The following is a 12,196-nucleotide window of genomic DNA, read 5'->3' as shown; positions in this document are numbered from 1 at the left end:
ACAAGACTGGTTCCCTTCGGTGAGGTGAAGCAGTTCCTTGATTTAGACCATTCTCTGGATGTGAACCCAGAGAGCCTTACATTCAATTCTGTTCTAGCATAAACGGCTGAAGTCAACCCCGCTCACCTTTGTTTCGTGCTGGAGTCACAGAGCAAGTATGAGGATCCACTTAGTGATTTTTTCCCCGACAGTGACGTGCAAAGGGGGTTGGAGAAAATGTTCGGGGTGGAGTCACTGGGAATAACAGAACAAGGATTAACAGATTATGATGAGCGGAAGATTGTGCTCTTCCAACAATCCATCCTGTTTAAAGATAGCAAGTATTATGTCCAGTTGCCCTGGGAGGAAGATAAAATATCGCGTGTCCCATCCAACCATGCTGTCGTCTTGCGCATATGTAGCGCGAAACCTGGAGAGGAAACAGCTTTACCAGGACTATCTGCAGGTTTTTCAGCAGCAAGAACGGGAGGGTATAATAGAGGAGATTTTTGTGCCTCCTCAGAGATTTAACAAATTTATTTGGATTCCGCATAGACCAGTTGTGAAATCGAACCCAACTACGACCACCAAAATTCGGCCAGTATTCAACTGAAGCCTCAAAGTTGGGGACTCTCCATCTTTGAATGAAGCTACTTACCAGGGAGTAAACTTAAGTGACCTATTGGATTTGCTACTCACTTTCCGCTCCAATAATCATGTTGTGTTGGCAGACATCAAGAAGGCCTTTTTGCTGATCCGCCTGAAGCTGGAATCGGATAAGAACAGGTTCTGTTTTTTTTTTTTTGAAGGATGATGAACGACTACGTTGTTTTAGGTACAACACAATTATTTTTGGGTTTGCTTCCAGTCCATTTATTTTAAACTATGTTCTCCGGTATCATGCTGCAAAGTTTCCTATGGATAACTGCAGATTTATGATGGAAAATCGTTTTTATGTGGATAATATCATCATGTCTAGTGATAGTCCAGAGGAGCTGTGTGGATTATACACTCTCTCTCGGGAGCGGTTACATTAGGGAGGCTTCGAACTGCAGTCATGCAATTCTGACCATGCAGGAATTCGAAGCAAGATGGAGGAGCATGGTACACTGAGTGTCCATGGCAGTGGTTGAGAAAAGGTACTTAGTTATCGGTACTGTCCTCTCTCCGACACCCTTCGATTGGCTGCAGTTGAGTGCAACCCTGATGCTTCTACTAAAAGACAAATTCTCGGGGAGACCGCAACAGTCTATGATCCTTTATTGTTGTGCTTGCCTGTTTCATTGCGAGGTCGAATTCTGCTAAGCAGGTTTTGGGAGAAAGGATTAGGGTGGGATGTGCTGGTTCCACCTGAATCTTTTTCCTTATGGAAGAAACTTTCTTCAGATCTTTCTGGATTGGGGACCATTTCCTTTCCCCCGTAAGGCACTCAGTGAGAGTGAACCTGGCGAACTCTTCCTATTTTGTGATGCCTCACCGGAAGCCTATGGGTTCGCGGCATATGTGGTTCAGAAGTGTCGATCTTATTTGGTATTTGCCAAAGCTAGGGTGGCTCCTTTGAAAAAGAAAACACTTCCTACTCTGGAGCTCATGGCTGTGTTCCTGGCCATGAAGTGCCTACCTACGATTCTAAGAAATTTTGGAGGATTCACTCCTGAAATTCACGAGGCCACAGATTCTCAAGTGGTCCTCTCTTGGCTTATCTCGGGGACCATTGCGAGCAAGAACCTGTTTGCCCGAAATAGGCTAAAGGATATCCAGCAGATGAGCGTTGAATTGGAAGCCACTCTCAGCTTGTATCCCTCATTTCGGTACATTGCAACGGCAGAGAACCCCGCTGATTTGATCACAAGGGGAATGATGCTGGAAAGGTTCAAAACCTGCTTCCAATTCTGGTGCTATGGTCCAGGTTGGTTGAGTGGCGGCACCACTCCTTGGGCTACTCAAGACTTGCCGTGCCTCAACAAACGCAGCCAAGGTATAGCTTGTGCATCTTGGAATTCTGCGATCCTCCATGGAGAGGAAACACCTACTGTTCTGCCCCTGAAAAGGTTCTCTTCATTTAATAAACTCTTAAGAGTGACTTCCTTAGTCCTGAAATTTATCAATCGCTTGTGTCGGTTAGAAGTCGACAGTGAAAAACTGGCAGCAGTTTTGCTTATGTGGACGATGCAACGCCAGGTATATGCTGAGGAACTAGATTTTTTGCTAGATCCCTCGGGCAAGACGGTACCTGGGTTGGTGCGGGACCTTCATTTGTTTATTGATGATGAAGGTCTAATCAGGTCAGGTGGCAGAATTGGTAGATCTCTCCACTTTAGCGGGGAGGTTAAACACCCTATTCTGTTGGCAAAGAGTCACCCGATTACCAAGCTTATCATAATGGATGCGCATGCTAGGTGCCAGCACTTAGGGATTGCATCCACTTTAGTGGAACTGAGATGTTGTGGTTACTGGGTGCCAAAAGGCAGACAGGCAGTGAAGACGATCCTTACTTCATGCGCACTGTGCCGAAGGTACAATGCCAGACAAGTCTTGCCACCCAATGTAGCTAACCTGCCTGTATCCCGTATTGAACTGGAAGTTCCCTTCAAGCATACGGGAGTGGATTTCACCGGTCACCTTTGGGTTAGGCAAGGTGGTAAGGAGGTGAAAATGTGTCTACTGATCTTCACGTGTCTCAGTGTCAGAGATATACACATTGAAGTGCTACCTGACATGAGTGTGTTGGCCTTTCTGCAGGCATTGATGCAGTTCACGAACCTGTATGGCATCCCGTCTACCATCTACGGTGATAATGCTAAAACTTTCGTAGGAGGCGGTCGATTGTTTAAAAGGTTGATGCTAAACCATGATTACCAACAGAAGTTTGGCTCCTGTTCTATCAAGTTCTGCCCCATTCCACTTTACTCACAGTGGGTGGGAGGTGTTTGGGAGAGGAGTATCCAGACAATTAAGAATTGTCTTTACAAGGTGGTTGGTAGAGGTGAGATGGATTATTTTTCGTTGTGGTTAGAAGCAAGAAAGAGAAGTCTTACCGTGGGTGCTCAGCGAGTGAGTTCAGGCGAAGAAAAGGAAGAACAAACATGGCGGCCAGCATTTTTATTTCGTCCGTTCTCGCATAATCTCGTGTGTGCGTGAAGATGGAACCTATAAAACGATGTTCATTTCTGGGTGCTGGGAGATGATTCCCGATCAGCCAAGAGAGAAGAGACAGAGGACTGTAGCGATAATCTTTCTTGAACATTCCGTTTGTGTATTTGAGGTGAACCCCCCCCCATTTTACGTCAAGCTATTTCGGCAATGGCCAATGCAGGCTTAAGCAATATGATTAAGCCTTTTAATGGTGACGGTGATGTGGTGGCGTGGCTTAGAAAAGTGGACCTTGTAGCAAGGATTCAGAAGCTGGATGATGTGGCCACAGTAATACCACTGTTTCTGGAAGGGGACGCACTGGCCCTCTATTTGGAGCTCAGCGAGCGGGAACAGGGTGACGCAGACGCCATCAAGGGTCGACTGATCGAAGCTTTCACAGAGGGGCCTTTCAAGGCCTTTAATAAGTTGAAATAGAAGAGGTGGACTGGTGAATCTGTGGATGTCTATGCAAATGAGATAAGGAGATTGGTTAAGTTGTCAGGCATCAGAGGACATGCCACGAGTCACGTAGTCAAGATGACTTTTGTTACCAGGTTCCCAGAAGAAATATCGAAAAGATTGCAACAGGTACCGGGGGTGGAGACGCTGGATGTGAGTGAGCTGCTTAGAACTGCAAAAATCTTGGTGAGCACCCAGCCCACAGAGCCTGGAGGAATGACAGCAACGGTACAGCAGGATGTGGGCAGGAATCTGCCAAACCCAGGGATCGCATGCTTCGAATGCGGGGGACCACACATGAGAAGAGACAGCAGGAAGTTCTTGCAATGGACAGTGTGTTACAAATGCAATCAAAGAGGCCATTTAGCGGTAAAATGCACAAGTTCGGGAAACTGGCGAATAGAATATAGATGCACCCGCAGCAGATGCCCAAACAGAAGATTGTGGTGGAAGGACGGGAAGTTATGGCCCTGATTGACACTGGCTGCACCACTACCATGGTGCACACTACCCTGGTCAGAAGATGGAAAGGGAAGGGTGAAGTAGTGACATTCGATGGGTCGTGAGTGAAGTGTCAAGGGCGGAAGACCGTCACTATTGATATTGCTGAACATTGGATGAGGGTCCATGCAATTGTCACTGATCGCCTGGTACCTGGTGTCCAAGCCATCATTGGAATGGATGTTATATGCCGCCTTGGAGGTGTTACCATCACATGTGACAACGTGAGGTTCGGACTAACTGAGTGCGCGGTGATGGAGAACGCCCCCAGAGGGATCAACAAGGCCGGGGAGGAAAGAAAATTGTCGATCAAAGATCAGGACTTCCGAGCCGAATTCGACGGAGAGCGGTGGACGGTGGAGTGGGCATGGAAACATCAAGCGCCATCGCTGACAAACAGGGTGGCGTGCTACACAAATTCACTTAGAGGAGGGGCGAGAAAGGAGTTTGAGCAGGAAGTCGACCGATGGATTGAGGAGGGGATACTGATGCCTTGGACGGATGATGTGGAGTCGGGCATTTTGCTGTTGATGGCCGTTCTGCAAACAACTAAAGGGAAAGTCAGACCGGTCCTGGATTTCCGAGAGCTGAACGGCCATGTTAAGTGCCATACGGGAGGCGACACCGTAGATGTGTGCAGTGAGACCATTAGGGAATGGAGGCAGATGAATGGCGCATCTACGTTGGTAGATCTAAAATCTGCCTATTTCCAACCCTATGTTGCCAAGAAGCTCTGGAAATATCAGTTAGTCAAGTACAAAGACAAAACCTACTGCCTTACGCGAGTAGGTTTCGGGTTAAATTCGGCACCCAAGATTATGTCAACTATCCTCAGGAAGATTCTGGAGACAATGGGAAAGGGAGATGGGGTAGTGAGCTCATACATAGACGACATTCTGGTGAATGAAACTGTGGTAACTGCCAAGGAGGTGGTGGCTTATTTGAAGAGGTTCGGGTTGTTCGCCAAAGAGCCAGAAAAATTAGACGGAGGGGCTGCTTTGGGCCTAAAACTGAAACGAGGTGCGTCAGGCGACCTAGAGTTTCGCAGGGGAAACGAAATCCCACAACTGAAGCAGGAGCTAAACAGACGTGAACTTTTTTCCATATGCGGAAAGTTGATCGGACATACCCCATTGCTAGCTGGCTTAGACCAGCATGCAGCTACATAAAGAGACACGCCGAAGGACGAGGATGGAATGTTAAGGTGGGAGAAAGAACGGTCGCCATGATGGAAGAGCTCCTGAAAGAAGCAGAACGGCAAGACCCAGTCCGGGGAATCTGGAACATATCGCGAACATTGGATGGAGTCGTGTGGTGCGATGCGAGCAGCATTGCAACAGGGGTCGTTTTGGAAATTGGAGGAGTATTTGCAGAAGATGCAGCCTGGTTGAGGAAAAAGAATGACGTCAGCCACATCAATGTGGCAGAATTAGACGCGACAATAAAAGGAGTCAATCTGGCCTTGAAATGGGGACTACATGACATCTGCATCAAAACAGACTCTGCCATGGTGTTTGCTTGGCTAAAGTTTCTCATTTCAAGCAAAAAAAGGATAAAAACGAGAGAGGCTGCGGAGATGTTAGTGAAGCGCAGGCTTGGGGTGCTGGCTGAGCTGATGCAAGAGTTTTGTTTGAAGCTTCGCGTAGACATGGTGGCTTCTGAAAAGAACCGAGCAGATGCTCTCACGAGAGTGAAGAAGAGTTGGTTGTTGCCAAAGAAAGATGTTGTTGCTGCATCGGATCTAGATGATGTTGGCGTGCGAGAACTGCACAATTTGCACCATATGGGGGTAGAGAGGACTTGGTACTTAGTGAAAAAAGTCGACCCGAGGATCACCAAGGAGCAGGTGAGGCAAGTGGTCAGGACATGCGACAGATGTCAGTCGATTGATCCTGCTCCAAGCACGCATGAAGCTGGCCAATTGGAGGTGAGTGGGACCTGGGAGAGACTGGCATGCGATGTCACCCATTACAGGGGTGGACTTTACCTGACCATGATTGACTGTGGGCCTGGGCGATTTGCCCTATGGAAGAAGCTACATGGAGGAACAGGCAATGAAATAGCGGCAATCCTTGATGAGGTGTTTTTGGAGCGAGGCCCCGTGGAAGAGTTGTTAACCGACAACGGGACTGCGTTCAAGTCAGTAGCAGTGACAGAAGTACTGAAGAAATGGAAGATCCAACAATTTTTCAGAGCTGCCTACAGACCTAGTGGCAATGGGATCGTAGAGAGAAACCACCGCACCATAAAGGCAGTTGCGGAAAGAGGAGGCACCTCACCTGAGCAAGCCGTCTTCTGGTATAACATGTCGCCTAAACTGGGACAAGTACCAGAGACGGTCTTGCAACTGTCAATGTTTGCATATTCCTGGAGACATCCCAGGGTGGAGCCGGCAAGCCGAGAAGTAGAGGCCACAGGGACAATTAAACTCAGGGACGAGGTATGGGTGAAGCCACCGGGGGCGCGCTGCACCACACAATGGAGTAGGGGTCGCGTGCCTGGGAGGAACACTAGTAACAACATTGTGGTGGGAGGAGTCCCGAGGCACATTCTCAACGTCAGACCAGTTGAGGGTAAAGCAGTGGAGGGGAGTGTGCAGCCACAGGAGGAGGACGAGACACCTCAGAGGCCAAGTAGAGAGAGGCGACCGCCACAGTGGATGAGAGACTATGAAATGTGATCTTGAGATCAGGGAGGCATGTGGTTAGAAGCAAAAAAGAGAAGTCTTACTGTGGGTGCTCAGCGAGTGAGTTCAGGCGAAGAAAAGGAAGAACAAACATGGCGGCCAGCATTTTTATTTCGTCCATTTTCGCATAATCTCGTGTGTGCGTGAAGATGGAACCTATAAAACGATGTTCATTTCTGGGTGCTGGGAGATGATTCCCGATCAGCCAAGAGAGAAGAGACAGAGGACTGTAGCGATAATCTTTCTTGAACATTCCGTTTGTGTATTTGAGGTGAACCCCCCCCCCATTTTACGTCAACTTACCATCATATCGGATATCCAAAGAGCTATCAATAACCGCCCTCTGACTTATCGAGAATCTACAGAGAAAGAGTTAGAGGCAGTAACTCCTAACATGTTTTTGCGGCCTAATAAGAGTCCTGGGTTGCTTTTAGATCTGAACGATGAGGATTTTGCCTCCCACCTCCCACCCAGCCGAGAAAGGATGCTCAGGACCATGCAGTTTCGGGACCAGTGCCTGGAGAGTTTCCGCACTCTGTGGTATAATGAGTACCTGTTGAGCCTCTGGGAGAAACCCCAGGGGCGTTTTAGAGTGCCCTTCCAAAACAGATTAAAGGTTGGAGATGTGGTATTGGTGAGGAGCCCACATAAGCCTCGGCCGTTTTGGGTTCTTGGGATCATTTTGGAGATGTTTTACGGAGACGATGGGGTAGTCAGGTCAGCCAGGGTAAAAGAGGGGGGGTGATGCGGTGTGTACTCACTCGTTAAAAAACCTATTCCCCCTTGAATTATCCTTAAGTGGAGAGGATCAAGATGGATCCATACCTGCATCTGTTGATAGGCCTGAGGATGGGATTAACGTTATTCCTTCTCAATCAACACCTGCCAACGAAGTAATTTGGCTTTGTCCTATATGCGGTTCTCCACAAGGTGATCAGGACATGATCTGTAGCGACGGATGTGATGACTGGTGTCACTTCCAGTGTGTGGGAATCGAGTCTCCACCTCCTGCCAGACAGAAATGGTATTGTCCAAGTTGTGCACCCCAGAGACGGTGGCGAGGTAGACCTCGCCTCCTCCCTGAATAATTAGTAACCAACAAAAAAAATAACCCAAAAATTATACTAACAGGTTAACTTCCTTGAGTAAGTGCATGCCTTATATTTTTTGTTTTCCTTTATTTTCGGTCTTGGATATGACCTTAAACTATATCCGATGGTGAGGGCCCCAGCTTGCAGGCCTTAGGGAGTGTGGAGCCACCCTTTAATTGCCATTGCTCCCAGGTCCACTCTGACCCGGAGTGGTAGTACCTGTTAGGGTCCCAACTATGGGTTAAATAGAATACAACTTAAAAAACAAATATACTATATTAAAAAATCGTTCTTCAAAATCACCAGATTCGGCATTAAATAACCTGAAAAGGGTTGATATGCCGTAAAACAAAACAACCAACCAACCAACCTTTATTTTCTTTTTTTTTCTTTCCTGGGAAATGTGTGAAAAATAAAAGGGGGGGGATTAATGATTGCTCAAGAGAGGGAGAGCGGTGTGCACTTACCTTGCTTACTAACAAAAAAGAGATTGTCCTACCTTCTCTGCCTTTTTAAAGCTTTTTTTCCACAGATCAGGTGACACTTAATCACATGACCTTTTGGTTATTTAAAGGGAGAGTCTTCCCAGTGGTCAAGTTTTTTTTCCAGATGCATTTGTGGCTGGTGCCAGAAGCTATTCTTTGATTACCTAAGCTTTGCTGGCTAGCAATTGTTAACTGACTGTCACGTCGCGGAAGGGGGCAATTCTTTCGCAACTTAAGGTAGGTGCACATTGCTTCCTTTCCTCGACTGAGCAGTCATTGGATTTTAAGGGAAAATTAATTTTTTTCACAGATAAACCAAACCGGTCCAAATAGACTTTTCGGTGCTATTGCAGAGAGTGATCCGCGCTATTTTATAAATCGTATTTCCACGTTTAATTAAAGTTTTGATATGTTTTTTATTCAATTGTAAAGTTAAAGTACAGAATAGGTACAAAACACTATTCCCTCCCCATGTTAAGAATAGGTTTTTAAATAATAACGTTATTATTTAAAAAATAAGAAATAATAACGTTATTATTTAAATGCAGAGAGTGATCCGTCGGATCACTCTCTGCATGAGTATCGACTCTCCTTCGAGCCTATGATATTTTGTTTTATCCTCATTAAACTACGAAAATATTGTTACAAATTAAATAATATATTTATGCATAATATTCACCATAGTGTTCGAACGTTCCGCAGTGGTGCAGGTGCATTTAGATTAAACTGCGCTTTAAGTTGCTGCGAACTTGTTTTTCCGGTCGCCATTTTAAATTTAGACTTCCACACGTCAAATATGTCTTGGCTGAATTAACCTATCTTCGTCTCTTTCTTAAAGGCAATTGTCAAAAAAAAAAAAAAAAAAAAAAAAAAAGGTAGGTATTACTTAAATTCAATTGCTTTTATTTGTTTTTCTTTTCATGCAACTCCGGAACATTATGATTCTCTTATTTTGTTTTATATAGAAATTAGTAAACATCTCTGATTTGTATGTAAAGGAAGAACGACAAGTTATAATTTTTAATCTTGACCATGGATGTAATTCGGCTCAAGGAAATAGTTCGCTTCGAATTTGATTTAAGACAGCAAAACATCGAACCGGAAATGAAAATATGAAATGAAACGAAACATTTCGCGCCCCCTCCCACTTTTCTCAGTTTTTATTATCGAAATGAAACGAAACAGCTTTATTTGTTAATTTGTTTTTCTTTTTATTTGCTTTTTTGGTTTGTTTGTTTGTTTGCTTACTTTTTAGGTAAAGGTAGAGTGTCTTTCCACCCTCAAAAAATCTTTTAAAATTACTATCTAAGGTTTTCGAGCGCTGAAAACAAAAATAACGTTTAAAATGTCAGAAAACAAATAGTTTTTAAGATATGAAGAAATTGTAGTTTAAAAAATGGGGGATCACTTTTTTTTTTTTTTTACACAGTGATCACCACTTATCAAGGCCCGGAAGCCACTCAGGGATAAGGGTTATTGCAAGTACATTACGTTAGTGTGGAGATTTGATGAAGTGTTTACTTAAGGGGGTGGTTCATTAGGAATTTGTTAACGTTGGACTTGAACACATCCAAGTTGTAGTCCGGTGGGAAGCAGGCAGACAGAACAGAGTTCCACAGGCGTGCAGTTCTAAGAAAGAAGCTTTGTTCATGGAATCCGCGTTTTGATTTAGGCACAGATAAAGAATGGGAGAAACTTTTGACAGTGGATTCGGCTAGATGGGTGTTTTTCGTGAAAGATTGGCTAGGGGGGACCAGAGATTGGAGTTCAGACGAGCACCTGCCATGGAAATAACGATAAAACACGGATAGGCTCGCAACGTCTCTTCTGTGGGAGAGAGGTTGCAGGGTAGAGAAAAGGGCATCCCCCACTAAGCCACGAAGTCTATTTTGTACTCTGTCAAGGCAGGATAGGCTGTTTTTAGCAGCTCCTGCCCAGATATGGCAACAGTATTCCATCCTTGGACGTACTTGGCTTTTATATAGATAGAGAATTGCATCAGTAGTGAGATATCTTCTGGAGCGGTAGAAGGATCCCACCATCTTTCCATCGACCTTGGCAACAGACTTGATGTACGTGTTCCATTTCAGATCAGGAGTAAAGGTCAAACACAGAAGCTTGTCAAAACAGGGGGCCTCACCCAGACGAGAACCATCCATTTCAATTGATGCCAGCTGGGGATCAGAGCGTTGATGATGTAAGGATAGGAGTTTGGTTTTGGATGCATTAAAGGTAACCAGCCACATCTTCCCCCACTGAACCACGCGCTCGAGATCAGAGGAGAGAGAATCAGGAAGAACTTTGTCATTTACAGCCTTTGACGTGTTGCCGTAGATGGTCGTGTCATCAGCATAGATGTCAACGAATGATTTAAGTATGTGTTTAGGGAGGTCATTGATGTAGATCAGGAAGAGAGTTGGGCCCAGGATTGACCCCTGAGGGACTCCAGCATTTATATTGCAGGCCTCCGATTTTTGTCCATCTACCACTACTCTTATGAGCCTATCGGAGAGAAATGATTTAATGATTGAGAAAACATTTCCAGGTATACCGTAGCTGGAAATCTTGTGAAGTAGACCCTTATGCCATACCTTGTTGAAGGCCTTTGATATGTCAAGAGCAATTGCCCTAGAAAGGAAGCCTTTGTCAAGAGATTCACTAATCCTGTGAGATATAGCTGTCAGCACATCTGCGGTAGATCTTGCAGAGCAGAAACCATATTGTGTGTCACTAAGAAGGTTATTCCTACTGATTAATTCAACATAAAATTAGCACCCACTTTATGGCCACCTTTGTTGGAGGGGGGGGTCTGGTAATTTTTTAAGCGGGGTGTTTATTTGGTAATTCTGACACAAAACCAATCAACTGGCAAAAATATTTGCGCACTTGCGCATACAACAATGATCACCAAGGTATGTCAGAATTTTTTGAGGATTTTTGACACCCTTAACACAAAACTGCGAATGAAATATACAAAACTCGTAATTTCTCTTTTTAAAGTGGTTTGTTTAATTTCTTTATGGAAATAAACTATTAATAGTTTTTTTGAAAAATAATAGAAATATTTTTTCTTTTTGGTAAATATTTACTTTAACTACAACAGAACACCGACCAATAAAATTGTTTTTTTTTTTTTTTTGGTTTTCGGGATCGCTGACAACGAATCTGATATTCAAACCCGTCTCAAATTTACCGTTTGCATGGTATTAACCCCTGAACTCTCGCACTATTCTGTGCCAACTCACCGCCATCGTTTATGCTATTCTTACATGATGCATTTGTGCATGGACGCGCGTAGTAAGGTGACTTGTCACATCGCGGAAAAATTTTTTCGCAGACATTTAAAATAACAAGGAAGTTTTCAAAAACAAAATGTGGTTCATTTTTCTGTGTTACGTAGTTTTTGATGCTTTTTTAATTGATCTAAAAAATTAAGTTTTCATGAGCGGTCTACAAAAGCATTTTTATTTTTCCGTTTTTTAATTTTTTTTTTTTTCTGGAGGGGGGATCAATTATAAAACTTGTACAACATTTAACAGGTGCTTCTGCAGTTTAATTTACCGTTTTTCCGTAAGTAACGCGCCGACATACACCGAGTAAAAGAACTGTTTTTTCACAAAAATTCTGTTTACATTGGGGGGGGGTAGAGGGGCGTGCGTGACACCACCCGTCCCCCCTCCTCCTCCTTACTTACGGAAAATTAAACTGCTGAAGCACCTGCTAAATGCTGTACAAGTTTTATAATTGAACCCCACCCTCAAAGAAAATAAAATTTATGCTCTTTCCAATAAACCAAATGTAATATTCTAGAAAAACGTTTTTTTTTAAATTCACCCTCCCCATTTTGAAATGTCTATTAA

At 44.4% G+C, this 12,196-nt stretch overlaps 1 protein-coding gene across 1 annotated transcript in view; it reads left to right on the top strand.

Annotated features, from left to right (window-relative positions):
• Positions 1-1,314: 1,314 nt before the first annotated feature.
• Positions 1,315-12,196, top strand: part of LOC145252540 (uncharacterized) — a 22,914-nt gene continuing 12,032 nt past the window's right edge. The window contains exon 1 of the mRNA XM_080112094.1: positions 1,315-2,965. Coding sequence (XP_079968220.1) covers positions 1,315-2,965 — 1,651 coding nt within the window. The remainder of the gene's footprint in view (positions 2,966-12,196) is intronic.

Source organism: Euprymna scolopes, chromosome 3 (assembly GCF_053919585.1).
Source record: "Euprymna scolopes isolate OS-2025 chromosome 3, ASM5391958v1, whole genome shotgun sequence".
NCBI classification, from domain to species: Eukaryota; Metazoa; Mollusca; class Cephalopoda; order Sepiida; family Sepiolidae; genus Euprymna; species Euprymna scolopes.
This window is presented reverse-complemented; position numbering and strand designations above follow the sequence as displayed.